We start from the raw sequence: 26,828 nt of genomic DNA, 5'->3' as shown, positions 1-26,828 counted from the left end.
TTTCTAACCCGCTTGATGATACTTGATAAGTCATTCAACAGTTCTTTCTTATACCTACTAAAATGACTCTAAGCATCCAATTTATAATACTTACATTGCTTATAAGAGGCACTTTGTTTACAAGGATTGTTGCTGAGAAGACACACATGCTTTAATTCCCCTTATTCATAAATTCCTTCCCATTAACTGCCTAACCTGACAGACTTTCCAAATAAGGAAAGGACATAACTCCCAACTTTAAAGCCTTTGGCTGTTAGAGTTATTAAGAAAGAAATGGCACACAATTCACATAATTATGGCTTCTAGCATTTATGGAAACAGTTTTGCCTGGAGACCTCTGAAGTTTCAACTTTGCATTTGTGCTATGTGGCAAGAGGAATTGAAAGAACATGGCCTGAATTAAAATGGTGTGTGGTGTAGACGTGTAGCTTTGTACGGATGATGGCAGAAGGAAGAATTCATTTACTGCAGGGTATATATGTTTATATACTTTAAAAGGTTTTAGTCATCTCCCAACTTGGGCATGTGGGAGAGACTTTGGAAAATGAGGTTTATGAGCTTAGTGCCATTTAGTAGACAAGAGCCTGGCCTGTAACCTATGACCCTTCTACTTTGCTTGTGCTAATATAGTAAAGTACATTATTGTCCTAATATATTGATGCTACATTAATAAATGTACCTTTCATTTACAAGTTTTCTTTTTACCTTGTGGGTCTGTCTCTCAGCTACAGAACTTTTCCTCACTGATTTTGATAGGGTTTGTTATAGCAGAACACTGGAGAACAGCAGAAAATAAAGGAGCGGCTTCCAACTTAATAAAGCCAGTGTACATCCCTGCCCCAACCAAGATTGTGTGGTGAGAAGTTTCAGGGCTCTGTCTCCCCACAGAAATGTTGAACAACCAAAGAGAATTGTCAGAAACATCATTCTCAAAGCTCCAGAAAATAGTTAGATTACAGAAGCAGGGTGAATACTGCATTAAAAAAAATAGACAACGTATAAGCAGTAGGATCTTGCACCTATACTTTGGCATAAAACTATTCTCTAAATTCTTTGTATGGATAAGCCCTAAAGGAGAACACTTGCACAGGTCAATTTGCCAAAACTTGGAAACACGTTCCTTCTTTGCTGTTGTTTTCATTCATTAGCTCTTGGCATTCAAGGAAAACTCTGTTATAATAATATCTATATACAAGTTTACAGAACAGTTGACTAAGACCAAATTCCAATGATAAAATATTAAAATATCAAAGTTTCCAAGTTTCAGGGAGCAGATGTTACTCAAGTAGTTGGATGCTGGCCTCCCACATAGGAGGTCTCAGATTTGGATCCTACTATCTCCTAAAGAAGGTGAGCTGATACAATGAGCAGATGCAACAAGCAGACAGCAGGTGTGGCTCAAGCAATTGGGCACTCGCCTCCTACAAGGGTGGTCCCAGGCTTGGTTCCTGGTGCTTCCTAAAAAGGCAAGCAGACAAAGCGAGCAGTGACCGCCAGCAGACAGAAGAGGGAGTCATCTGGGGCATTCCAGATTTCAACAAAAGAATACAAAGCACACAAAGAAATAGTAATCTATGCCCGAGAAAAAAGAGAAGACTAACGCCATACAAACCATCAATGAAGAGGAACAGACCTAGGATATATCAGACTAAGATCTTAAAAAATGGCCCTAAATATGCTCAAAAAGCTAAAGAAAAACACAAAGAACTAAAGCAAACCAGAAAAATGATACATGAGCACAAAAAGAATATTAGTTTGATAAAAATCATGAAAATGAATCAAACAGAGCTGAAGACCACAGTAACAAAGAGGAAACTTTTCTTGGAAGGGTCAAAAAGCACACTGGAGGTGACAGAAGAAAGAATGAGTAAACTTGAAGTCAAGATGTTTGAAATAATCCAGTCTGAGGAACAGAAAGAATAATAAAAAAAGTCAACAGAGCTTGAAGAATATGTGGGATACATAAAAGCATACCAATATATATAATTTGGGAATCCCAGAAGGAGAAGAAAGAGAGAAGGAAGCAGAAAGAGATAAATTATAGCTAAAAACATTCTAAATTTAATGAAAGACATTAATATACATATGCAAGATCCCCAACCATCTCCAAACTGGATAAACACACATAGACTCACATCAAGAACATATCATAATCAAATTATTGAATGCTAATGAAAAAAAAAAGGGGATTATGAACACTGTTAAAAGAGAAGCATCATGTCACATACAAGGTAGCCTGAGTAAGACAGTGCCCATTTCTCATCAGCAACCATGGATGAAAAAAGGCAGTGAGATGAAATAAAGTGCTGAAAGCAAAATATTGCCAACCAAGAATTCTGTATCTGGATAAAATATCTTTCAAAAATGAGGAGAGGGAAGAGACATTCCCAGATAAACAAAATCTGAGGTACTTCATCACCACTAGACCAGCTTGTAACAGTCTGATTTTATGAATTCCAAAAAAGATATTTGATGATGTTTGTAAACTGATCTGTTCTCCTGGGTGTGGTGCCCTTTGATTGTATTAGATTCTGCTGAGAAGTCTTTGATTATATTATGTTAAGATTAGGGCTTTTATTCAACTATGTCATTAATGTAACTCAGTTTGAGTCTCTGCCCCCTTTGTGGGCTATATGAATGGACACTCAATCAAGGGGACATACAGAAGAAGATACACAGGAAGAGAGAGCTCCATAGATACCAGAGGAAGAGAGCTCCATAGTCACAGAAGAGGAAACATTGGTCATGCAGTCCTGGGAAGAGATGAGCCATTTGCCTGCTAGTTTGCAGCTGAAGAGAACAAAGCAGCTGAGCCCTATGCCAGCCTACAGCTGAGACTAGAAGAAGCTAGGCCCACAGTGGCTCAAGAAGAAAGGGGAAAGCTGAACCCTTGCAGTCTATCACCCACCATCTTGCTTCCACACATGGCAACCGACTTTGGGTGAGAAAGTACCTCTTATGGTACCTTGAGTTGGTCTCTTTAGGGCCTTGTAACTGTAAACTCTTATCCCAAATAAATACCCTTTATCAAAGTCAACAGAGTTCTGATACTTTGCATCAGTACCTCTTTGGCTGACTAATACACAGCTCTACAAGAAATGCTACAGTATTAAATTACTACCCATTCAAGGAGCATGATGTATACAACCTACACTCAAATATTCAGTAAATGGATTGTCAGATAGAGAGATAGATGGCTAGATAGACTGAAACACAGATGGATAGAATGATAAAAAGCAAATTTGACAAAATGTTAACATAGATGGGTCAGGAAATAAGACAGTGTAAGAGGTTGTTGGAGATCTGTGTGGGGTTTGTATTATTTTTGTAACTTTCCTGTAAATTTTAAAGTACTTCAGTATACAACTTTTTTAAGCCAATGTTATGTGACCAATACTGTCTCTGAGCTTCTAATGTTGGAAACTTGAAGTATACATGACATGAAATTGCATGATATATACATAAGAAGTGGAAAGATATTACTGATTCTAAGATAATGTCCTCCACCATCTTCTGGTAGACGTTCAAGAATGGAAGATGAGAAAGGAAAGATTGAGTGGAAGCCTGAAAGTCATACACTCATGTGTGCCCTTGAAAAGACTCCTAGACTCTGTAACCCCCACATTTCACACCCCATGTCACCCCTCTGCTCCAAGATCACAGGAGAGTCATAGAAGTCATCAAATTGAAGCTGAGCCTGAAGAGGCTCTAAGGCAAGAACCAAGAGTCCATGTTGCAGTAACTTTTACCTCTCCATAAGTTAAGAACATGATGAACAAGGCAGGCTCCTGGAGAGGTACTTGTGGACAGGAAGAAGCCATGGATAGAGGTCAAAGGTGCAGAGTAACTGTACCTCACCCATAACTCCAATGTTAAGGTCAACCCCATGGACCAGGTGGATGAGGGACTATACAAAGACTAATTACATTTCTATAAAAAGCGTTTACAGAGATTTTTTTAAGAACAATGAGGACTTCAGATAGAACATTCAGATAATTTTAATTTGGGAAATACTGTGTTATTTGGCATCCCATCCATCTAAATTCTTTCTATTAGCAAACCCACTCAAAGAGATGTTATAAAATGCCTTACTAAATCCATGAATTTATATATTGTACTCTATTGGTGGTGATTGGTGATTCTGTGACATGAAATGTTTATCTTTTTTTTTTTTTTTTTAAGGTACTCAAGGCCAGAGATTGATCCTGGGACCCTGGATTTGGGAAGTAGGCAGTCAACCCCTGAGCCACACTGGTTTCCTTCAGTTGGTTTTTTCTGTTTGTTTGTTTTGCTTGTGCTTTGTTTTTATTTTTTTCAGGAGGCACAGGGAATCAAACCTGGGACCTCCCATGTGGGAGGTGGGAGCTCAAACGCATGAGCCATGTCCATTCCCTACAATTATTAAATGAACAAATGCATGAATGAATAAACATTCCTAATAATCTCTGGCACATATTTCACTGGTCTCCAAAGAGATAGACACAAGCCATTTAGGAGAAAAGTACAGGAAGATTTAAAGGCCAATGACAGAGAAATGTCAACCCACATTATGATATTTAGAGATGTGTCAGAGAATAAAAAATTCAACAAAGCACCCCATTAACACACAACACCATAATGGGTGTTCACACAGATTAAATCATAATTAATCTGTTTCAAACCTCTATTTAAGAAAGTACAAAGGTATAAAAAAGATGCATTTTATATTTGCTTCCCTTCAAAATGATTTCAAAAAATCTTAGCGCAGCAAGGGATTAGACATTACTTATAACATTCTGATATGGATTCCTCAATCAAATTGATTAAATTAGATATTGCATTACAATATCTTTTTAACAATTAAAGGCCACGGCCTCTTCAGGAAAGAATAATAAAATGACATGGGTAACTAATTAGTAGGCTTATAAATTCTTTCTACATATATAGTCTCACCTTACCTGACTTAAATTTACAATCTGTGTCTTGATAGTCTTGTAACCAAATTATGTAGGCTCTAATGGCCCTGGGTCCCAGGTGAGAATGACTTTAGAAATACCTGATTTGCTACTTAAAAGCATTAATTAACGGGTTTTTCTGGCCCTGTAAAGAAAAGGATCTTTACTTATACTATCACCTGTGCGAAGAAAGGTACAAAGAAAAACACATCTTAAGATTTGGCACCTTCCAAAATGTGGCCGTTTACCAGGATGCTCTTTAGCCTCTGCTGTCTTTCCATACTACACGTTGTTTTATAGGCACTCAAGTCAAAATTGAATTTGCTTATTGTATGATTTGAAAGCCCTAGCAATGGGATACAATGACTTGTTATGGGGAAAAGAAGAGAACGATGTCACCAGTTTATTCATCCTCTGTCATCTCAAAGGAAAACACATCTCTGAAAGTCAAATTGTTCCCTCATGGGATGATGGATTTCTAAATGCTGGGTTCTTTCTTTTCAGCAAGGAGGTAACTGATGAATCAGTATTCATAAAGTGACATTTGGCAGAACAGTAATGTTAGTTAGACAAATGTTCTGCATAAGCCATAAGATATGACAGAGTGATAATTTTTATGAGCTGCTGTAGGCAAACACATTCAGATTCTCAGAACCTTGTTCTGAGTTTGAAGAATGGGTTTGGGAGCTAAGATCTTGGGGATACAACTCACCACCTAAAGATATAGATCACTAGGGATAAAATGTTACAAATTTGGGATATGAGGTGTTGGGAAGGTCCAGGGCTCACTGATGCTTGGAAAAATTCTCTGCATTATGGCACTGAACTGCCTTAAGCCCTGAGTTGATACTTCACTGATAGCATAAAGCTAGACTGCTGACCTTCTATAAACTTTCTGATAGCTTGAACAGTGCTGTGTAAAGTGCACCCCAATGAAAAGCTCCTGTCTATACCTATGTGCTCATTCAAATCACTGCCTGTATTTTCCTGTTGAAATTTGATATATACCCTTTGTTTTCCTCAGGACTGACATAATTCTCACAGTCAACAGCATTAAATCCAGAACAGCAGAAACTGTAACCATTACTGAGCTACTACTATGTCACTTGAAATCCTTTCTTTGAAATACATAATTCAATCCCCATGACAACTTTGGATATCAATTTTATTATCCCTATTTAAAAGATGAGGAAAGGCTTTGTGAAGCTAAATATGTTGTGCCAGGTCACACAGCTAGTCAGGTGTAGCCCTAGGACACAAAACCAGATATCTGTCATGTTAAAACTTACAGATTTTTTAAAAAATAAAATTTCATTGAAGTACATCATTGATACATAACATACATAAGTAATAAGTATATAGTAAAAGTTGTGAATTAGGAACACAAACATGCAAATCATCATACAAGACTCTCAGGCATCTCCCCACTACCAACACCTTGCATTGTTGTGAAACATTTGTTACAAACTACGAAAGAGTATCATCAAAATATTACCAATACAATAACTATAGCCCATATCTTATATTTGGTGTATTTTTCTCCCAATCTACCTGATTATTAACACTCTGTATTAGTATTATTAGTTATCATATTTGTTGTGTTAATCACAGTCCAAGATCTTCCACCACTGGATTCCCTGTGTTATACAGTACCATACTTTGTACAATCCATTCGAAGTGTATGATCCATGGCTCTCTTTTCATCACAGAGTTGTGCTATCACTTCAATTTTAGAATATTATCATTACTCCAAAAGAAAAATCCCATACTCCCTTATATCCCCTATTGTTGTCCCTTATAATTTAAATAATATCTTCTTGCTCTTGCTGCAAAATATGATATTACTGATAACTATCATCTGTAAGTTACATTAGTTGTAATTTTCCCGAGTATCACCATATTCCCAGCACTGAACACCTGCAGTTTTAATCACTTTGGTGTAGTGATGTTCCCGATTCCAAGATGGCTTCAATCTCTTTTTCAGTCACTCCTTCATTTGTATACTTTTCATTCTTCTCTTGACCTTAGTGACCCCACAAAAAAGTATAATTCCCAGATGGTACCCCTAAACTACTCATACTGTCACAACCATATACCCCCAAACCTCAACGGTGAACCATTTAGTCTGAGGGTTGTTGGATGGGGGAACATAAGTACAATCTGAAAAAATTCACATCTGACCTTTCTTCCTCAAACTGTAGCTAGCCTGTGGTAAATTGTCCAGAAAGGCTTTCTTTATTTGCATGTATAGCTTGTACAGTTCCCAGGAGAAAATGTAGCTCTATTATGAAGTGCCATATGACATTATTGCCTGTCAAAGGAAGTGTGTATTTTCTGAGAATGTCTGAACCTTTAAAATACACTTAATCAACATCATTTCTTCATAGGAGATGGCAGCCAAGATAACCCATGAGTAGGATACATCACTGCCAGTACCTGGTAGCCATGAATTAAAAGTAAGCCATTGCTTAAGAAGGAAGGAGGAATACTATCTAGTTCTCAAAGTTGCAAGATCCTGGGAATGGGCCTCAAGGAAAGTTTAGTAGCTTTAAAATACTAACAAATGTGGTAGCTTTCTTTGGTGTAGGGTGTTTTTTTGCTCTGCTTTGTTTGCTTTTTGTTTTTTTGAGGTACTGGGGCCAGGGATTGAACCTGGGACCTTGTATGTGAGAAGCAGTTACTCAACTGCTTTAACCACACCTACTCCCCCAAGGTGATTTTTAATGCATATACTTAGTTTATAGGTTGAACAATCACATGGTTGTTGAGATTATTTTCCAGAAAAATACATGTAAACTGAGTGCCAAATAAAATGATGAAATAGTTTCATGTTTATTTCACATTTCTTGAGAAATCTTTTTTCAATAATTACCTTTACTCTCATGACTTTTTACCCTCTTGGGTTAGAACTCATCCTTATACCTTAACCTCAGGAATATGCTCTCTCCTAATAGTATGAGTTTCATTCTTCATCTTCAGAACTTGTCCATCTTATGTCTCATTATCTTGTGGTCTTAGGAGATGATTGATAGAATAATGGAGCTACTTGGAGCTAAGATATAAGCAACTTTCTATGGCTAAGGTATTATACAGTCAGAAAAATATCTGCATTTTAATTTGTGCCTGACCCCTAGGACTAAACAGTATAAAAATTTCTTATTCTTTAGCAGAGGCTGGTCATAGATACATTAGTGAAAGAGGTTGCTTTCTGCAGTCCTGAGATGAAAGCACACACTGTCTCCACACTCCCCTTGAGCTGCAATGCCAGACTCCTCAACTAGCCTTCTCTTGGTTTGCTCCTTCCCAGAAAGCCAAATCATTCTTTCTCAGATTTCAAAATGCAGTTACCAAGGCAACTTCCCCTTATATCAGATACACCCTTAAGCCCCTCAGTGCCTACCCCTGCCACCCATTCTTTTCCCTCTTTAAGACTGCATCTCTCTAGGGGTTCAAAGACCCTCATGAATTCAATGCAGTCTGTCATTTCCCTCCATTACTTCCCCTTTCTCATTCTCTAGCAAACTCAGCATGTCTTTTATCTAGGTTATTTGCTTCCCACTTAAGGCATTCTTAAATGCCAAGAATTTTTACAAAACATTTTAGGAATACTACCAAAGCAAAATACAAACAGTTGCATTTGGAAAAAGAAAAAGTACAAGAGAGAGAAACAAATGTACAACCACTCATATCCAGTAATGGAGAGATCAAAAGATACAGGAATGAAAACAGTGTTTACTTCCATTTGCTATGTTGCATCTTACCACAATGGAAGTGGTGAGGAAGGAAGGAGGGAGAAGAAAAGATACAAATGATTTGGGCCAAAGGCAATTTAGTAAATGTGTTCATAATTTTCACACAAAAAGAACATACTATGAAGGCAAACAGTACTATTTCCATTTTTGAAAGATAGTGTTTGGATAACAAGCTTACTTATTTTTATAAAGTCAAATGCTCAATGACCAGTGCTAAAATGTGACTACAGAAAAGAAACGCTCGTGGTAGAGTATGCAAATGATGGGTCTTGGCCTTAGATAGGAACAACTCTAATTCCCATTAAACAATCCATTTCAGCTTCTAGATACTCTACAGAACAGCAAGGTCCTGAAAGAACTCAGAAAATTTATCAATCATCTAGATACTTCCAATATACACAGATGTCCTTTGTCATCTAGACAAATGACTCTGATATTGATATAGACTGTGAGTTTATACAAGCTTCAAGCTTGCATAGTCTTCTGAAAGTCAATTAAGTGATATCGGCTCTGTGTGAATTCAGGAAGGATGTGGGCGGATGTGGGTGGTATGTATATTCAAGTTTACCTGAGGTGCTAACAACCCCTAGGCCCTAAGAGAGTGAAACCTGATCTAACAAAGAAAGTAACTTTTCCCACTAAAGGCACCTCTTGAACCCCGCTCCTAAATCTTCTGCATAAAAGGGACCTAGAAACCCAGCTGGAGGCTCATTTTTTGGACAGAAGTCTGTTGGACCCCGCCAGTGGTAATAAAGCTTCCTTCTCAGAGAATTCCTGTGTCCCAGCCTTCAATACGTCATCACTGAATCCTCCCAACTTCCACTACATTTCTTCAGGGCTCATCCAGGATTCGCTGCAAAGGCTGGAGGTGGCAAAAGTTGATTACCCTTCTTGGAAGCCTCCATGGAAGCCAGGGAGACCCAGGTGAACCCCAGAGCAGAGAGCCCTGACCCCTTTAATCCAGAAAGAGGTTGTGGACTCTGCTGGATCCCTCGCCCCTCCAGAAGAAACTGGAGGCACCAAAGGGTTTAAAAGGAGACCTTGAGAATGAAACAAAGCTCCACACACCAGACAGGTAATATCTCCGGGGGCATAGTGCAGAGAAAGCCTAACTCTGAAAGTTAGAAGGGGAATATTATCACCTCCTAAAAGAAGACCCTAGTAATCTCAAGGAGAAGGGAGGAATCTCTCTTCTCTAGGTCCAAGGAAGGAAAGGAAAACAGGTGGCTGTGTGTGCATGTGACTGTGGCAACTGAATGAGATGCACAGACAGGCTTCTGTGCAGTGAGAGCGGAGTCCCAATCTGCAATTCCCTGATGACCTCATCTGGTCAAGGGCAGGTTAGGAACCCTCTGGGGCCCTTCATCTGAGTCGGGGGTTCATACTGACCTGCTAAGGCTGAGAGGTGCCATAAGTTCCCATGAGGTACATGGCCAGAGACGGATGAAACAAAAAGCTGAGTGCTGTGCAGCACCAATGCAGGGTAAAAACATGGGGAACACACAAAGTAGGACCCCACTAGGTAGTATGCTAGGCAGTATGCTGAAAAACTTTCCACAGGCATTCCATGGAGATGTATATGGCATAAAGTTTCAGCCAGGCAAGCTTAGAACACTTTATGAATAAGAACGGCTGACTTTCAGCGTGGGCTGGCCCCAGGAGGGCACATTTCACCCCTGGATCATCTGTAAAGTCCACGATGTGGTAACCAGAAAACCAGGGCACCCTGACCAGTTCCCCTACATTGATGCCTGGCAGGACATGGAAGTCAAAGTCTGCCCTGGTTAAGGAAATGTATGACTAAAGAAGCTAGGATTTGCCTGATACTAAAGCCCAGAGATGCTGTCCAAGGAACTAGGCCAAGCAAATGCCTGGTTCTGACCACTCATTCTAGAAGAGCCAGACAAAAATGACCTCCCACCACCATATGTGGTTGCTCCTACTGCTCCAGTGCCAAGGAGTGGGGACAAGCCATCCCTGCCACCATCCTCCCTGAGCAGCACAACCTCATTGCCCCCACAGCCACTCCTGCAGCTGGTTCCACAGCTGCTTTTTCCAAGCAACACAGCCTCGTCACCTCCACAACCACTGTCTCTGCCAACCTTGGCCCCAGGCAGTATAGTACCGACCATCAGTCAGGAAGGAGTCCCCGAAAAATGACAACTCAGACCACAGGGAGCCCCAGGGACAGCTGGAGCAGGGAGAAGGGCCACCCTACAGCTACCTCTCCATGAAGCCTAAGCTCCAATTTATTACAATGCCAATGGCCAGATTCAAGAAGGAAACTGAATGTTCATGTACCAACCCTTCACTACCACTGACGTCTTTAACTGGAAAAGTCACACCCCACCATACTCAGAGAAGTCTCAGGCCATGATGGACCTTTTCCAGGCTACCATACAAACCCACAAACGCACCTGGGCCAACTGTAAACAACTCCTCATGACCTTACTCAACTTCGAGGAGAGAACACAAGTCACACAAAAGGGGCTCTAACCTGGCTTAAAGACCACCCAACAGAGGGAACCCTGGACAGTGACCAATATATCCACACACAGTTCCCAGACAAGGAGCCCCAATGGGATCCCAATGACACAACTGGGCTCTTCTGACTATAACCTTTCCATAGGGGCTTAGTTGAAGGGATCAAGCTGGGAGCCAAATATCAGTAAACATGGCTAAGATCACCCAAGTCCTACAGACTCTAGATGAAAGTCCAGCTCAATTCTGTGAGCAACTGTGCAAGGCATTTTGTGTATACACATTCTTTAACTCGGACGCTCCTGAAAGCCAAACTGGTGAATGCAGCATTTGTTGCCCAATCACAGGCTGACATCCAAAAAAGTTACAGAAGTTAGATGGATTAGCTGGTATGAATATTTCCCAGTTCATGGAGGTAGCCGCCAAGGCTTATGTCAACTGCAATGTAGAAACCAGGAGAGAGGAAGATTGGAAAATGAAAAAGAAAGCAGACCTCGCAGCAGCAATAGTCAAAAGAAGCAACCCCATGTCAAGGAAAGTAAACTGGGACGCCCCAGCCCCAAGGAGGAGGGGCCCACCCTTAGGGTGAAATCAGTGCACGTACTACAAGAAATAAGGGCACTGGAAGCAGGAGAGCCCCAACAGGCCACTTGACCCTGTCATCCCCAAGAAGGTGGCCAAAGCATTAGCCAAGAGAGCAAATGGGGCATTGCAAACTAAACCCCTGGGTCTGTGCAAATTCGGAAGGAAAACGTGCCAATCAGTTCATCAGACTTGTGGGAACAGAGAGCTCTGATGAAGATTATTAGTACAGACCAGGCTTCTATCCTCTCGGCCCCAAGGAGCCTACGGTCAGAATTCAAACTGGGAACCACACCATATATATGATGGTTGACACTGGGGCTCAACACTGTAATGACAAGGCCAGTCGAGCCATTATCAAAAAGACAAGTCACTATCCTAGGGCAACTGGCAAAAGTACCCAGTGGCCCTTCCTCCAAGCCAGGGCCTGTAACACCAGGGGTAAAGAAACCACATCGTGAGTTCCTTTATCTCCTGGAATGCCCAGTCCCCCTCCTGGGTTGGGACCCGCTGTTTAAACTACAAGTTCAGATTACCTTTGATGCCATGGGGCAATACATGTTAATACTGGGACCACCAAAACCTCTGAAAATAGTACTAACCCTCCCTCTTCAGGAAGAATGGAGAATGTTCTGCCTCACTGAAGCCAGATAAACTGTGGCTGCACCACTCCCCTTTGAAGATGGGCCCGAAGTATGGGCAGAGGGCAATCCACCACGGATGGCACATGACATTCCTCCAGTTATTGCTGAAATAAAGCCCACAGCCAGCCCGCTAGCATAAAGCAATATCCAGTTCCACGTGGAGCACAAGAAAAAAATCTGGTTACATATTCAGAGATTGCTGAATGAAGGCATACTAAAGCTGTGTCAGTCTCCATAGAGTACCCCGCTCTTCCCAGTTAAAAAGGCTTGTGGGGACTACCACCCGATCCAGGGCTTGCAAGCAGTCAACTCAGCAGTAGTAACAATACACCTGGTGGTCCCCAACACTTACACTCTCCTCAGTTTGATACCCTCATCAGCAGCCTACTTTTCATGGCTGGATCTTAAAGTTGCCTTTTTCTGCATTCAGATAGCACCCCAGAGTCAACTGATTTTTGCCTTTACATGGGACAATCCAATCTCTGGTGAAAAGCAACAGCTAACCTGGCATGGCTCCCTCAGGGATTCAAAAATTTACCCACTATTTTTGGACAAGCCCTGGCTAGTGATCTTAAGTCCTTTAAGCCAGAAAGCCATAATTGTTTCATCCTCCAATATGTAGATGACGTCATCTTGGAAGTCCTACCTACCAAGACTGTGCTAGTGGACTCATGCCCTCTTAAAATATCTGCAATGAAAGGGTTATCAGGTATCTCAAAAGAAAGCCCAATTCTGCCTACCTCAGGTCAAGTATCTAGGTTATAAGATAGCACAGGGGCTCCATAAATTAGGACCAGAAAGAAAGGAAGCAATCTGTAGCCTCCCTGAGCCCAGCACTCGCCAAAAGTTGCAAGAATTCCTAGGAATGGCTGGATTCTGCCGCATGTGGATCCCCAATTTTGGGGTCCTCACACACCCTTTGAATGAAGCCACAAAGAGGGGAGATCGTGAACACCTGGGAAAACCCACAGAAAGATGCTTTCACCACTCTCAAGCACTCTGATGGAAACACCAAGCCTCAGGCTTCCAGATCGCAGTAAACCATTCTACCTCTATGTCCATAATTACCAAGGCATCGCAGTAGGAGTACTCATTCAATACCTGGGTTCCTGGCAAAGACCAGTTGCCTATCTATCCAAACAACTGGACACTGTAGCTCAGGGATGGCCCTTGTGCCTGCAAGCGATAGCCGCTGCAGCAATGCTAACACTAGAAGCCATGAAATTAACTCTTGGGCAGCCTATGATTGTTTGGGTTCTGTAAGCAGTAGTCACAATCTTAGAAGCCAAAGGAACATACTGGCTTACTAATAGCCACCTGGTTAAATATCAAACCCTATTATGTAAACATCCATCTGTCCAACTGGAACTCATTTTTAAAAAAAACCCTGAATCCTGCTACCCTGCTACCCATAGAGCCAGGAGTTCCAACCCATAACTGCCTGGAGACATTGCAAAAGGTGTATTCCAGCAGGCCGGATCCCTAAGACCAGCCACTACCAAATCCCGACATGGAGTTCTTCATGGATAGGAGTAGCTTTGTTAAGGGCAGTGACCAGTGAGCAGGATATGCTGTGGTGACCTCCAAACCACAATGGAGGCCCAGTGTCTCCAGGATAACACATCATCAAAAAAAGCTGAACTCATTGCCCTCACCCAAGCCCTACAACTTGTGGCTGGGGCCAATGTTAACATCTACACAGACTCCAAATATGCCTTCCTTACCCTGCACACACATGGAGCCTTATACAAACAAAAAGGACTCACTAATTTGGGAGGAAAGGACATTTAATATGGCACACCGATTCTGGAACTACTAGAAGCAGTTTGGGAGCCCATCAAAGTGGCTGTGATTCACTGCAAGGGACACCAGACTAGCCACAGACTCATTGCTCAAGTAAATCAGAGGGCAGATGCCGAAGCAAAAAGAGCTGCATAGAGGGATCCCTAGCTGAGGACCTGACTGCTGCCCTCATTTCCCAACCTCTTAATTATCAGAAACTCCAGTATATACAGCCTACTTTGGCCCCCAGCCTCTGAATCACCATAATCCACAAGGTACTCAAGCCGAGAGAGAGTGGATACTCTTTGAGAGCAGGACACAAGGACCGAAAGGGTGGTGGACATTGCCCGATCACAGAATAGTCATGCCTCGAGTATTAGCCACAACCATAGTTCAGAACTACCACGAAAACACACTTGGGAAAAACCCATCTAAAAGAAATGTTAGATTCTTCTACATCCCAAGTCTAGCCGCTATCACCCATGTCATATGCCAATGGTGAATGATATGTGCAAAGAATAACCCTCGCCAGGGATCCAAGGGAGCCCCAGGAGTCCAACAAATCAGCAATATGCATCTTGAAGATCTAGTAGTTACTTTCACTGAAATGTCATGATCCAGAGGCTAAAATACCTCCTAGTCCTCGTTTGCACCTTTTCCGGCTGGGTGGAAGCCTTCCCCACTTGAACTAAAAGGGTGAAGAAGTGGCCAAAGTTCTGCTCAGGGAAATCATTCCTTGATATGGGCTACCCCTCTCAACTGGCTCCAACCACAGACCCACCTTCATTTCTGAAATCACTCAAGAGATTGCCAAAGCACTGCACATCTGATGGAAACTGCACACTGTTTTCCTCAAAGTCAGGGAAAGTAGAGTGAATGAACCATACAAAAAAGACTTATGCTGCCAAGATTTGCCAAGAAACTGGGCTAACATGGGTGTATTTACTTCCAAGTGCCCTCCTCCAAGTTCAAGCCAACCCAAGCAGAAATCCTCTTTGGAAGCCCCCACCCCCACCCCCTTAATCTGAAATATAAAAGGGGACCTCAGAGAAAGAGGAAATTTATGGAAAGCTCAGAAAATGATCAACTTAGGAAAAACCCTACAAAACCTGCATCACTGGGTCCAAGAAAGGGCCCCCATTAGCTTAAGCAGCTCCATACACCAGTACCAACTGAGAGATGCAGTCTGGGTCAAAGATTGGAAATCAGCTCCACTAACCGCTTGATGGTGAGCACCCTATCCTGTCATTTTATCCACCCCCACTGCACTTAAAGTAGCTGAAATCACCCTGTGGATATACCATAGCTGGGTCAAACAAGCTGTCCCAGAGTCCTGGACTGATATTCCAAGACACCCACAACTCAACCAAACTCATCTTGCAAAAGAAGATGCCAAGCCCTGCTCCAGTCACACCCCAGAGGCTGACTGGTCCATGCATGGCTGAAGGTTGAAGATGGAACACTGAGCTCTGCTCCAATCATATCCCAGAAACTGATTGGTCTACACACAGCCGAAGATCAGAGGTCCAGTCCAACCTTAAAATGTGCCATTGCCTACTACCCCTAATTCTAGTCCTAACCCTCTCTCAGTCCCGAGTTGTCACCACAGAGTGTGAGCCATGTATCCAATAGGTGTGAACAGGGGCCCATGTCAGTAACATGTTAATATATCATAGCCCTTATACCTGTAAGGTAAGGGCCATACAACCACCTGCTAGTTTCAAGGAGTTTCCTATAGTGTCTATAACATATCTGGCCAAATAATATATTTGGCCAAATAACCTGCTTTGACCCCGAAAACCCTATGGTCTCCCATTTGTGGGAAATACAAGTATCTAATCAATACGGGAAGCTGCTTAATTCTACCTCAGTCACTAGCCAAAACCAACAAGCGTCGCTCCTATTCAATGCCTGTCAAGTCATAAACTTTAGTAAATGGAGCAATTGTGGAGGGCTCAGCTGGGAGCGAGTGTACACTTACAATGATAAGTATTTGTGTCATCCGAACAGCACCCTCTCCCAAGGAATCAAACAGGATTGTCAAACGCTAAGGCATTTCTATTGCCCCTACTGGGCCTGTGTCACATGGGCAGCCTGGCATCCAAATGGGGATGCCTGGTACATACCCAGCAAAGGGCATAAAGCCATCTCAGCAAAGGAGCAGTATCACCCAACTGCCCCCTTGGGCAATGTAACCCCTTTAACCTTGCCATCCAAAAAATTTCCACTGAACTTGGGGAAGGAATTCAGATGGGACTCCTCATTAATGGTAAAGGAGTAGACCTAGGAGTTTATGTCTGGGTAGGTATAAAGAAATTTTCCTCCAGGGTCAAACCCACTCCTCATTCCATTCTTTCTATGATGAAACAGAAACCCTTCTCCATTCCCCAGGTGACAAAGAACCTTTCATAAGCCTAGCCAAAACTATAGGAGCAACTCTAAATGTCTCCTAATGGTATGTGTGTGGAGGCACTAATATGGGAGACCAACGGCCCTGGGAAACTAGATAATACAATTACAGCCAACCATATAACAAAACTGGCCTCCTGGCCATCCCCTAAGATGGTATGTGGCCTTACAAGCTTCTTTCATAGGAAAATATTGTGCTTCAAGGGTATGCCTAAACCTTCTATATCTGTTGGAAACCTAACATGTATGAGGGAAATATTCCAAAATCATACCACCAATACAATGGAGTCCTGGAGAAAACGGAACGAATATGACCTCATTTTCATTAATCGTACCTTCCCCAAATTAATCAAAATATGAAATACCACTGCAAGAGGCACCTTTACTGCTCCAAACAGTCTGAACTGGATTTGTGGCAAGGTTGCCTTTTGGGAAATTCCCCAGAATTGGTGTAGTACTTGTATGCTCGGTACAATAAAACCCTCAATCTTTCTCATTCCCCTAGCAGAAGGGGAAAGACTGAGTCAGCCCATATACCAAAACAGGAAAAGAAAAAAGAGCTATAACCACCTGGGCAGAAAATGAGTGGCCCTCAGAATATATAATCCAATACTATGGGCCAGCTACTTGGGCAGAAGATAGCATGTGGGGTTATCAACCCCCCATCTATATGCTAAACTGAATCATCTGCTTGCAGGCTGTAGTGGAGATAATAACTAATGAGACCACCCTGCTCTAACCTTGCTAGCCCAACAGCAGACCAAATTCAGAAACGTTATCTATCAAAACTGTCTCACCCTAGACTATCTCTTAGCAGCTTAAGGAGGAGTTTGTGGAAAGTTCAATCTCTCTAATTGCTGCCTTGAACTAGTTGGCACTGGAAAAGTTATTGATGAAATTACAAACAAAATGGTAAAAATTGCCTATGTTCCAGTGCAAATCTGGAATGGTTGGAATTTAATCCCTTTGGAAATTGGCTGTCAAAAGTAAAAAAATTCAAACTTGTAGTGGGAATAATTGCCTTCCTCATAGGAGGATTTACCATACTCCCTTGCCTCCTCCCTTTCATCATAAACAGGATACATGTCCTAATAAATAGTACAGTATAAACACAAACAGCTGCCCATCTTCATGGCTCTATATACATAACAATCAGTCCAGGAAAACTCTGACAATAGTGTTGCTGAATCTTAACAATCTTAAGCACTTGTATCAAAGGGGGGAAATGATATAGACTGAGTTTACACAAGCTTCAAGCTTGCATAGTTTTCTGAAAGCCATTTAAGTGATACCAGCTCTGTGTGAATTCAGGAAGGATGTGGGTGGATGTGGGTAATATGTATATTCAGGTTTACCTAGGGTGCTAACAATCCATAGGCCCTAAGACACTGAAACTTGATCTAACAAAGGAAGTTCGTTTCTGTGCCAAAGGTACCACTTGACCCCCATTCCTAAATCCTCTGCATAAAAGGGACCTAGAAGCCCAGCCATAACAAAGCTTCCTTCTCAGAGAATGCCTTCAAAACATGACCATCAAATCCTCCCAACTTCCACTACAATATCAAACTAGTTTTTTCAGTTCCCACTAGGAAGTTTTGTGTCATCTAGGTCTAGTAAAAATGGAATTTCTTTTCCCAGTTTCCCAACTTTGTTACAAGGATCATATTCCCAAAAACACTTTATTGTTACACACATGGTTTGAAGAATGTAATTAATCTTATACTCTAGAAAATGTAAGTTATATCTACAATAATATTTGATTTTGAGTCATTATTCTTATTTACATCTCTGTTCATATTTAATTTCTCCTCCTTCACAGGAAACTCCTTGGAGCAAAGTCTTAAACTTAAGCATCCTCATGCCCTTCATGGTGTTTTTAGCCCCATGATTTATGTATTATGCCTAATTAATAGGTGTCTGTTGAATGGATGAATCTATAACATCTGAATGATCAGTATTCCAATAAATATATTGTAAAAAAAAGTCACTAAATACAGGAACTGCATCCAATCTGACTTCATCTTTGTTGTTCATATAGTAAACATTTTAGGGTTTTGTGGTACCTCAAGGTCATCATTACAAATGCTGAAGGCTTCTATAGTTGAGGAATGCTGTTTCATAGAAGTTTAAGTGATAAGATGGTAGATCTTGTATAAAACCCTTCCATGATTACACAGTACTCTTTGGATACAGAAAAAACTCTGCATAGGTCCCTGAATGGATTGTGCCTTGCCCATATATCTACATCTACTACCTAAACTCACACTTTCTCTCTGTTGTCTGTCCTTCAGTAACCTTTTCCAATTTTTTGCATCCTCAAAGATATCATAATCCCCTTGCCATAATCTCTTTGCATTGCTATTATTCCATCAGAAATCCTCCAACCTCTCCTTCCCCCTCCCCAATCAGACAATCCTTCTTTGGATTTTGATGCATACATCATTCCCTCAGGAAGTCTCTTTCTTTTTGCTTTTTTTTTCATGTGGTAAAATGTATATGACTTAGAATTTACCATTCTAATCATTTTTAACTATTATTCAAAGGTATTAAATACAGTCACAATGACATGACTATGTCTAGAACTTTCGTCATTACTAGCAGAAACTCTGCACCCATTAAGCTATAGCTCTACATTTCCTCTCAAGGAAATCTTTTGAGATTGCTCCTGCCTTGTATCTAGGTGAAATTCCTTAGTAATATGTCCTTATAGCCCTTAGAACATTGATTGTAATTTATAATTATACATTCAGTGGAAAGATCACTTAAATAATGTTCCTTTCTCTCAATAACTCTAAGCAGCATGAGAACTGGGTCCTTACTTGGTTTCTCTATATCATGTCACTGGAGATTAGCACAGGGCTTCATATAAAGGAGTTCCTCAGTAAATATGTCAGTAAATAAATGATTTTTTTCTACTTCATATATCTAAAAATATATACATATATTGTGCACACGAGTATGTGTTATTTGAAATACTCAAGCAAAGTCACAAATTGTGGCTCAGTGACTAGTTTTAAGCATATTTTAAGTAGCAGGTAACTCATTAACTTATATCTTATGAAAATCATTTGGAATTCTCATTATTCTAAACCCAAGAACTTGGTTTCTATAACCAAATAAACTGTAGTAATGGTCAAATCCAGGGCTGGTATGGGGTTTGTCAGAGATTTTTGTCTAAGTGAAAATGACTTCATACTCCTAGCTGGAACATGAACTAATATTTATCTGTGAGACCATTCAAAGCAACATGACCCCTTCTGAATTCAGAGAATCAGTGAAAATGTCAATTACTTCTAGATGGACAGGCAGAAAAGAATACATTCTCATCTGTATTTCTCTTGTCCTGCAAGACTTATGCTCTTGTTCTATTTTCTGAACAATCTAGTAAAATTCAATTTACTTTTTCAATTTGTCTCCAGCCAAGCTTCCTTCTGTCATCTATGCAGACATTTCAATGCTGTCCACGTAAAGAAGAAGGGCAAAGAGAATGAAATTACCTGTGCATTTGCGATCAGTGTCTTCTTTTTTTGACCCACTAATCGTCAACTTGCAGTTGAAGTTTTCCTCCCAGTATTCAGCAAACCACACATTTCTTCTGTTGTTTTCAAGTGTGCGAGATGTAAAGTAGGCATCAAACCCTAAACAGGGTTAAATGAAAAGGTTAGTTCTTGCAGTGCACTGTGGGTATGTCTGGAAATAAAATATCAGTGATGGTTTTTCTTTGTTTTAGTGGAATGGATGCTTTTGTATCAATCAAAAAAATTAAAAAAAAAAAAAAAGGAACAGGAAAAAATGTATTGTAATACTAACCTATGGCTAAACTGCTAGAACAATTCTGTAAGGCAGATGTGTGACCTACGAGTGACATTTTCTCAATGAATCTGCATTAGGACCTTAAGGATGATGCAATGATCACAACATGTCTGACACCTCTAGTGAGCAAGACCAGGGACAAAGTGTCTCCATCATCATCATCAAGATAATGTATCAGATTCTTTGCCAAGTGCTTCACATAGATTTTTAAAAATTCATCTCAGTGATCCTCTGAGATAGTTATCATCATTATTCTCATTTTGTAGATGAGAAAACACAGGCTTGGAGGGATTAATAACATGCCCAAGGTCAATTATTATACCCTATTCTTTGGCATTCTTGATCATGTCAGCCACTGACCAGATGGAATATTATTTTAAAACCTCTTTCATTCAGTAATTTCCCACTACGTTATTGACTTCCTATTAAAAATGTTTTTGAAGAGCCTGTAGGAAAACTAAGCCCAACTTAAGGGCCAATGCTATTCATAAAGTCCATCCAGATGAGCAGAGTCCAGGCCTCTGGGAACTTTTTTGCTGCCCCTTTAGAATAGTGCAGCTTTAAATGTTCCAGTGGAGCCACTTGCTGAGCAAGAGTGGGGGGAAAAAAGACTGGAATTGGCATTGGAAGGCTTAGGCTTGATGCCCCGCTCCTCTAGTGTCAATACACCATTGAAACATGAGCAAACCTACACTTAACCTTTCTGATTCTTCTTTCCTCTATCTGTAAAAATTAAGATAACATCACTTCCTTCCCCCACAGGGTCTGGTTGTGGTAGTGGGAAGAACCCTACAGCGTTTAAGGTCAAGAATCATAGAAGACGGACTTAAATTTATATTATTTAAATGATTCAGAATTTTCCCTTTAAGGCCATAAAATAATTAGCTGTAGACTCTAAACCCCATACTAGGAGGGCCATGGGTTAATTTTATTTACCGCTACTTACCTAGCACCTAATTCTGGGCCTGACTTGCAGTAAAGGACTCTAAATTAAAATATTTTAAATAAGTAGATAAGGCAAAGAGTAAAAACAAGAGACATATAAAGCAAAGGAGATCACATAATATTTTAGGGAAAAGAAAAAGAATATTCTACATCTCATAATTCATTTTCCAGGCCATTTTCAGAACATGAGGGTCTTAACCCAATATCCAGTCAACTGTCATTTCATAACCATCAACCTAGCTGGACTGGAAATAACCTGGTAACTGAACCCATTCTGATCATCAGCGTTGATCAATTCATTTGGCTAGCCAGATGCCCTCTTCCCTTCTCACTGTTCTCCATATGTGGGCTTCTGCCATTCTGCTGCCACCAGATGACTGTTCAGTGAAACAACATAATATTTCAAAATGAAGGAACAATAGGTGAGCCTCATAAGAACACTGTATGCACTTGGTCATTTATATATATATACAATATATGCACACACACGGGACAAACAACCAGCTCCCACTTTGCTCTCTATATTCATTGCCAAACCCAGCCCCCCCCCCCAAAAAAAAAAGCCGATTAAGGAACAGTGGTAGATTGTGACACTAGTGGCCCCTGATAAACCACACCCTTGGGTAGTCCCCACCTATGTAGACTGTCTTTGTCTATGGGACATTAGCAGGTGTGATGCCACTGTGCACACTGTGGATTGTCCTCTGAGAAGGTTCCTTCTGGGGGTCCAGCTGGCATGCTCTAAAGAAGTCAGACTGGGTTACATGGATCCACGAGGACACCCAGGGTGCTCAGTCAGACACGGCTGTCCCAGTCATCATAGCTGAGGTGACAGACTTGCAAGCAAAGTCATTTTGGAAATTCTAAATATCCAGCTGCCTAGAGCACTAGAAGAACCACTTAGCAGAGACCTCCCCAATGGAGAATGGTCGTGATTATTCTTTCAAGCCACTAACTTTTGATGGGGGTTGTTATGCAGCAATAATCATGCATTATCGCAGCACCCTGAGGCTCTCTCTGTAAAACACCAAACCACTGCAGGCTTTTACGATAGAACTGTCAACAAAGAAGCACCAGAAAGGAGTTCTTCAGCTCCTCACCTCAACTTGGAATCCCCTGCCTGGAACAAACCTTAGTACTGATACACACATTCCCCAACTCAGAAGAAAGTATTCTGGAGAGAACCACTGTCTCTGCAGTTTACCTCTGCCGGAAATGCAGACTTGTGTTGGTGAAGGAAGGACTAGTTTGCAGGCAGTTAACAGGCAAACTAGTCTAGTTTGGAAAGGTCTTAACTGCTTTTCTGCTTTAAAACCGACAGATTTCCAGGAAGAAAGCAAGCACCGCAGAGGGTGGTCCGACACCATCTCCTTTGTGCTTTCCAGCCAACACCAGAGCAGGAAGTGGATGAGGGACAGGCGAGGCTGTTTTGGCCAAATCCTCTCTTCATCACACACCTGGTCTGGTTCTCAGCTTCCTCCTCCTCACCTGTAGGCTATACGGCTCAGCTTTTCAAATACTTGCTCACAGGAATCCCCTGGGGATCTTGTAACATGCAGGTGCTGATTCAGAAGGGTGAACCTAAGAGCTGCCCTTTTAAGAAGCCCCAGGTGATATTTGCTGCAGTTTGGAGGACTAGGGACTAGCTGGGGCTCTCAAACTTCAGCATCTGCAGGTGGGATTTAGGCTGTTCAGCCCGATTTGGTTAGTCTCAGCACTGTCATTCTCTGAGCCTCGAATTTATGCCCCAGTTTGAAATGAGAGGGTGTTCATTTTGTTTCTGTAGTTCAGACTTTTGCTTAGTACCCCACAGTGCACAGCAGGAGCCTTGCCTTGTCCTCCCCTGACCTGCACACAACAAAAGGGAGGTTAAGGATGCTGTTACCTGCTGCTGAACTTCCCTGCTGTGCTACGTCTGTCTATATACCCTAAGCATTGCCTCCTGCGTCCCTTTGCAGGGACCCCAATAACTGTTTCTCCTCTGAGTACTCTATTGTAGGCTCAATGTAGGCTCAACAATCTTGAATTTCCAGGCTGGGGCTGTGTCCCAGGGTTTCTATTTTTAAATTTTAAATTAAAAAAAAATTATTTCTCCCCACCCCCTCACTGTTTTGCTCACTGTGTCTGTTCATTTTCCCTGTACAGAAACCGAACCCTGTACCTCCAGTATGGGAGGGAGGTGCCTAATTACTTGAGCCACCTCCTTTCCCTGCTTCGTTGTGTCTGTGTTTTTCTTCTTGTGTCTCTTGTTGTTTTATCTTGTTGCATCAGTTTGCCATGCCTGCCCCTCACGTCCACAAGCTGTCTTGCTCGTCCTCTTTAGGAGGCACTGGGAACCTCTGCTCCTTGTTTTGTTGTGTCTCTCATGTTTTTCTTCTTGTGTCTCTGGTTGCATCAGCTTGCCATGCCTGCCCATTGCACCAGCTTGCTATCTTCTTTAGGAGGCACTGGGAACCGAACCAGGGACCTCCCATGTGGTAGGCAGGTGCTCAATCACATGAGCCACATCCGCTTCCCCAGGGTTTCTGATACACAGCTCTGTCTCTTCACTGCCTCCTCTGAAGACACGTTGGCCTTAGTAGGAAGACTCAGAGCCCTCAGTCAGGTACCAACATAGCAAATATTTGCTTTTTGTTGTTTTCCAGAGATGCGAATCTGAGTTGTACTTCCTTCCCAAATTTAGGGAGACCACATAATGAAGTGGTTTAGAACTACTGGAGTCACAACACATGGGTTTGAATCCCAGCTTTGCCGCTTTCCAGCTATATGACCTGGGGCAAATGACGCAGATACACTGTGTCTCAGTTTCCTCATCTGTTAAATGGTGTTAATATTAGTACCCACCTTATGGAGTTTATAAAGATTACATGAATTATTAATTGTAAAGTACTCCGAATAGTTCCTGATAAGTTATATAATATGAACTGGTTGTTCAATCAATGCCTTCATCAATTAGACATTCCCTGAGTACCTGTGCCAAGTATTGTTCTCTCCACTCAGAAACCGTGGTGATTAAAATAGACATGGTCCTTCATGTGACTTCTATCCATCCTAGTGGGGGAGATGGCAGTCTTTAAAAAATATCATGCAAGTAAATATAACATTACAACCATGATGGTTTCCATGAAGGAAAGTTATGCAGTGCTGTGAGAGTACAGAGAGGGAGAACTGAGTTAGGGATCCAGGGAGGGCTTCTTGGAGGAATAGAAGAATTAATTGCAAAAGAGGAAGATAGGTTTTAACTGGAAGAAGGGGATGGGCAGGGAATGGACATTTCATTCTCATGGAAGAGCTTGTGCTCTGACTTATGAGTATTAAAGCTATTCTGGCATTACAAAATTTCCCTGGACAAGTAGGCCTAAAAATCCACAACTATGAATAGAACACTTTCTATGTACATGCAATCATTAGATGGTCTTGCTACTGGAATTCTATTAACCTGGTGACTTAAATGTTTATGCAATGAATATATAAACAGATGAATAGCTTAGTTTATTAAGTACGTCTCAAAAATCCTGATGTCAGTCACATTTCTATTGGATCTTATAAAAATTGCATTAGTAGCAACAATTAGAAAAATAATAAGCATTATACATATCTCTCTATATATTTTTTCTCAATAAGTGTCACATCAACCCTGGGAAGTAGGTACTAATTATATTCCAACTTTATAGCGGTAGAGGCTATGACTTAGAAAGGAGTGGTCACTTGCTCCAGAGCACTCAGAGAGTAAGCAGCTGTGCTGGGTTTTGGACCTAGTCTGTCTGATTCCAGAGCCCTGCCGGCTCCTCTACTGCACAGCAGTGATTCTCACACTTCGGTGGGCATCACAATCATCTGGAGAGCTCATAAAGAACAGAGAGACAAAGCTTACTGAAGTAGGACAGGGTCTTTTTCCTTTTTCCCAAGTTCCCAAGGACAGTCTCCTACCCAACAAACGTTGAGGACTACTGCTGTGAGCCTCTGGGGCTCTCATTTGCCATGTCATTTCTTCCCTTTCTACTAGATGCCCTCCCACAAACTACTACACAGGCTCTCAATTCCATCAGGCACCTGGGTGCTCAGCAGGTAGACGAGGAAAACAATTACATGGTCACATGCTAGAAAGGGTGAGTCAATCAAAAGGTTAAAACTGGTTATGTGGGCTGACAGTGCTGAAGCAAAAGCCAGGTGTGGCGACCAGAGCCCCTCAGAAACAATTTAAAGCAGCAGCAGCAGCAGAGGTCAAATGGGTGTTGTTCAATTTAGTTAATCCTTTCTGACTGACTTCTGCTTGAAAGATTTCTTTCAGAACATGGCAATCTGTTTATTCGTCTTTAGTAGGGCCATGGCAAAAGATAAATTAAGTCTCCAGTTTTCCCCATTTTCATTAGTAAAGAATGAAGTAATTAATGAGATATCAAAGTTATTAAAATAATCTTTGCTGTAGCCATAATGTTATACTGTCTTGGAATGTAACTCGGCAGCATTTTGAGTGAGGCACACACCATAGCTTTTTTTTTCTTTTTTAATAGATTGGTACTTTTGATACGGGGTGGTCCAAAGCTTTCCCTCTGGCTGTAGTCACTGGGCCTTCACTCTTGGCCTGCCATTGCTGTTTCTAAAGCATAAAGATTCAATCTATCTCCTTTGTAGAAAAAGGCCATTCAATGCTTGATGTAAAGTCCATCAAGGTACCGTAGAGTCAGGGATAGAAACAGAAATTAGAATGACTCTAATAAATGGATGCAATAATAATCTAATAAATTTATGTGTATAGAAGTGTGCATAGGGTATATATGGATATATGATATATAATATACATCTCGTGTGTGTGCATGCATGCATGTGTCACGGTGAATTGAGACTTTCTCCTCGTTTCTCTTAAGAGCTCAGAAGAGAAAAATGATCTGTGCACACATCGCTTTATTACTAGCTAAATCACCAGAAGTCTGTAAATGCAACCCAAAGTACCAAAACTGGAATTTCAAATCAAAGGAAATAAAATCAGAGTTATGTTAAAGGAGAAGCGTTATTTTTTTCATATGAAACAGATGAACTTTTGAGTATGAAATTATTCCATTTGTGGGCCAGATGAGTTTAATTTCAGCAATTAATCCCCACATGATTCTGAAACACATGACCCATTATCTAATTGTTGAGCAACATTACTATAATGTTGGAAATAAATGTAAAACAACTTAGTAATAACGAGGACAGTTTTAGCTGGCAATACTGCTATACCTTTCCTGCTCTTTCCTCTGTTAATTGGGGTATTGCCCTCAAATGACCCCTCAAATTTGTGCTGAAGACTACAGTGTGCAAATCTATGGACACATGATCTATTCCAGGCAGTGTGTTTGGGAGGAGCCCTTTCCAGGTGAGACAGAATAAAGCTTTCATAAATATTTGGTATGAGAATATCAAGAGGGGTTCAGAGGACATAGCCAGAGCAAGGAAGACTGCCATTCATGAATGGGGCTTCACGCAGCATCAGAGAGCGGCCA

The 26,828-nt window shown here is 41.3% G+C and overlaps 1 protein-coding gene across 3 annotated transcripts in view; it reads right to left on the bottom strand.

Moving 5' to 3' along the window:
• GRM7 (glutamate metabotropic receptor 7) overlaps window positions 1–26,828 on the bottom strand; it is a 1,023,847-nt gene that overhangs the window by 355,850 nt on the left and 641,169 nt on the right. For all 3 annotated transcript variants that reach the window (XR_011647555.1, XM_058288955.2, XM_058288956.1), the window contains exon 5: window positions 20,082–20,222. Coding sequence is in view for 2 of the 3 variants with exons in the window: in XM_058288955.2 (XP_058144938.1) it covers window positions 20,082–20,222 (141 nt within the window). In the remaining variant the exon portion in view is untranslated. The remainder of the gene's footprint in view (window positions 1–20,081; window positions 20,223–26,828) is intronic.

The sequence above is a fragment of the Dasypus novemcinctus genome, chromosome 26, assembly GCF_030445035.2.
Source record: "Dasypus novemcinctus isolate mDasNov1 chromosome 26, mDasNov1.1.hap2, whole genome shotgun sequence".
Classification (NCBI taxonomy): domain Eukaryota; kingdom Metazoa; phylum Chordata; class Mammalia; order Cingulata; family Dasypodidae; genus Dasypus; species Dasypus novemcinctus.
Note: the sequence above shows the minus strand (reverse complement) of the source record. Positions and strands in the feature narration are given on the sequence as shown.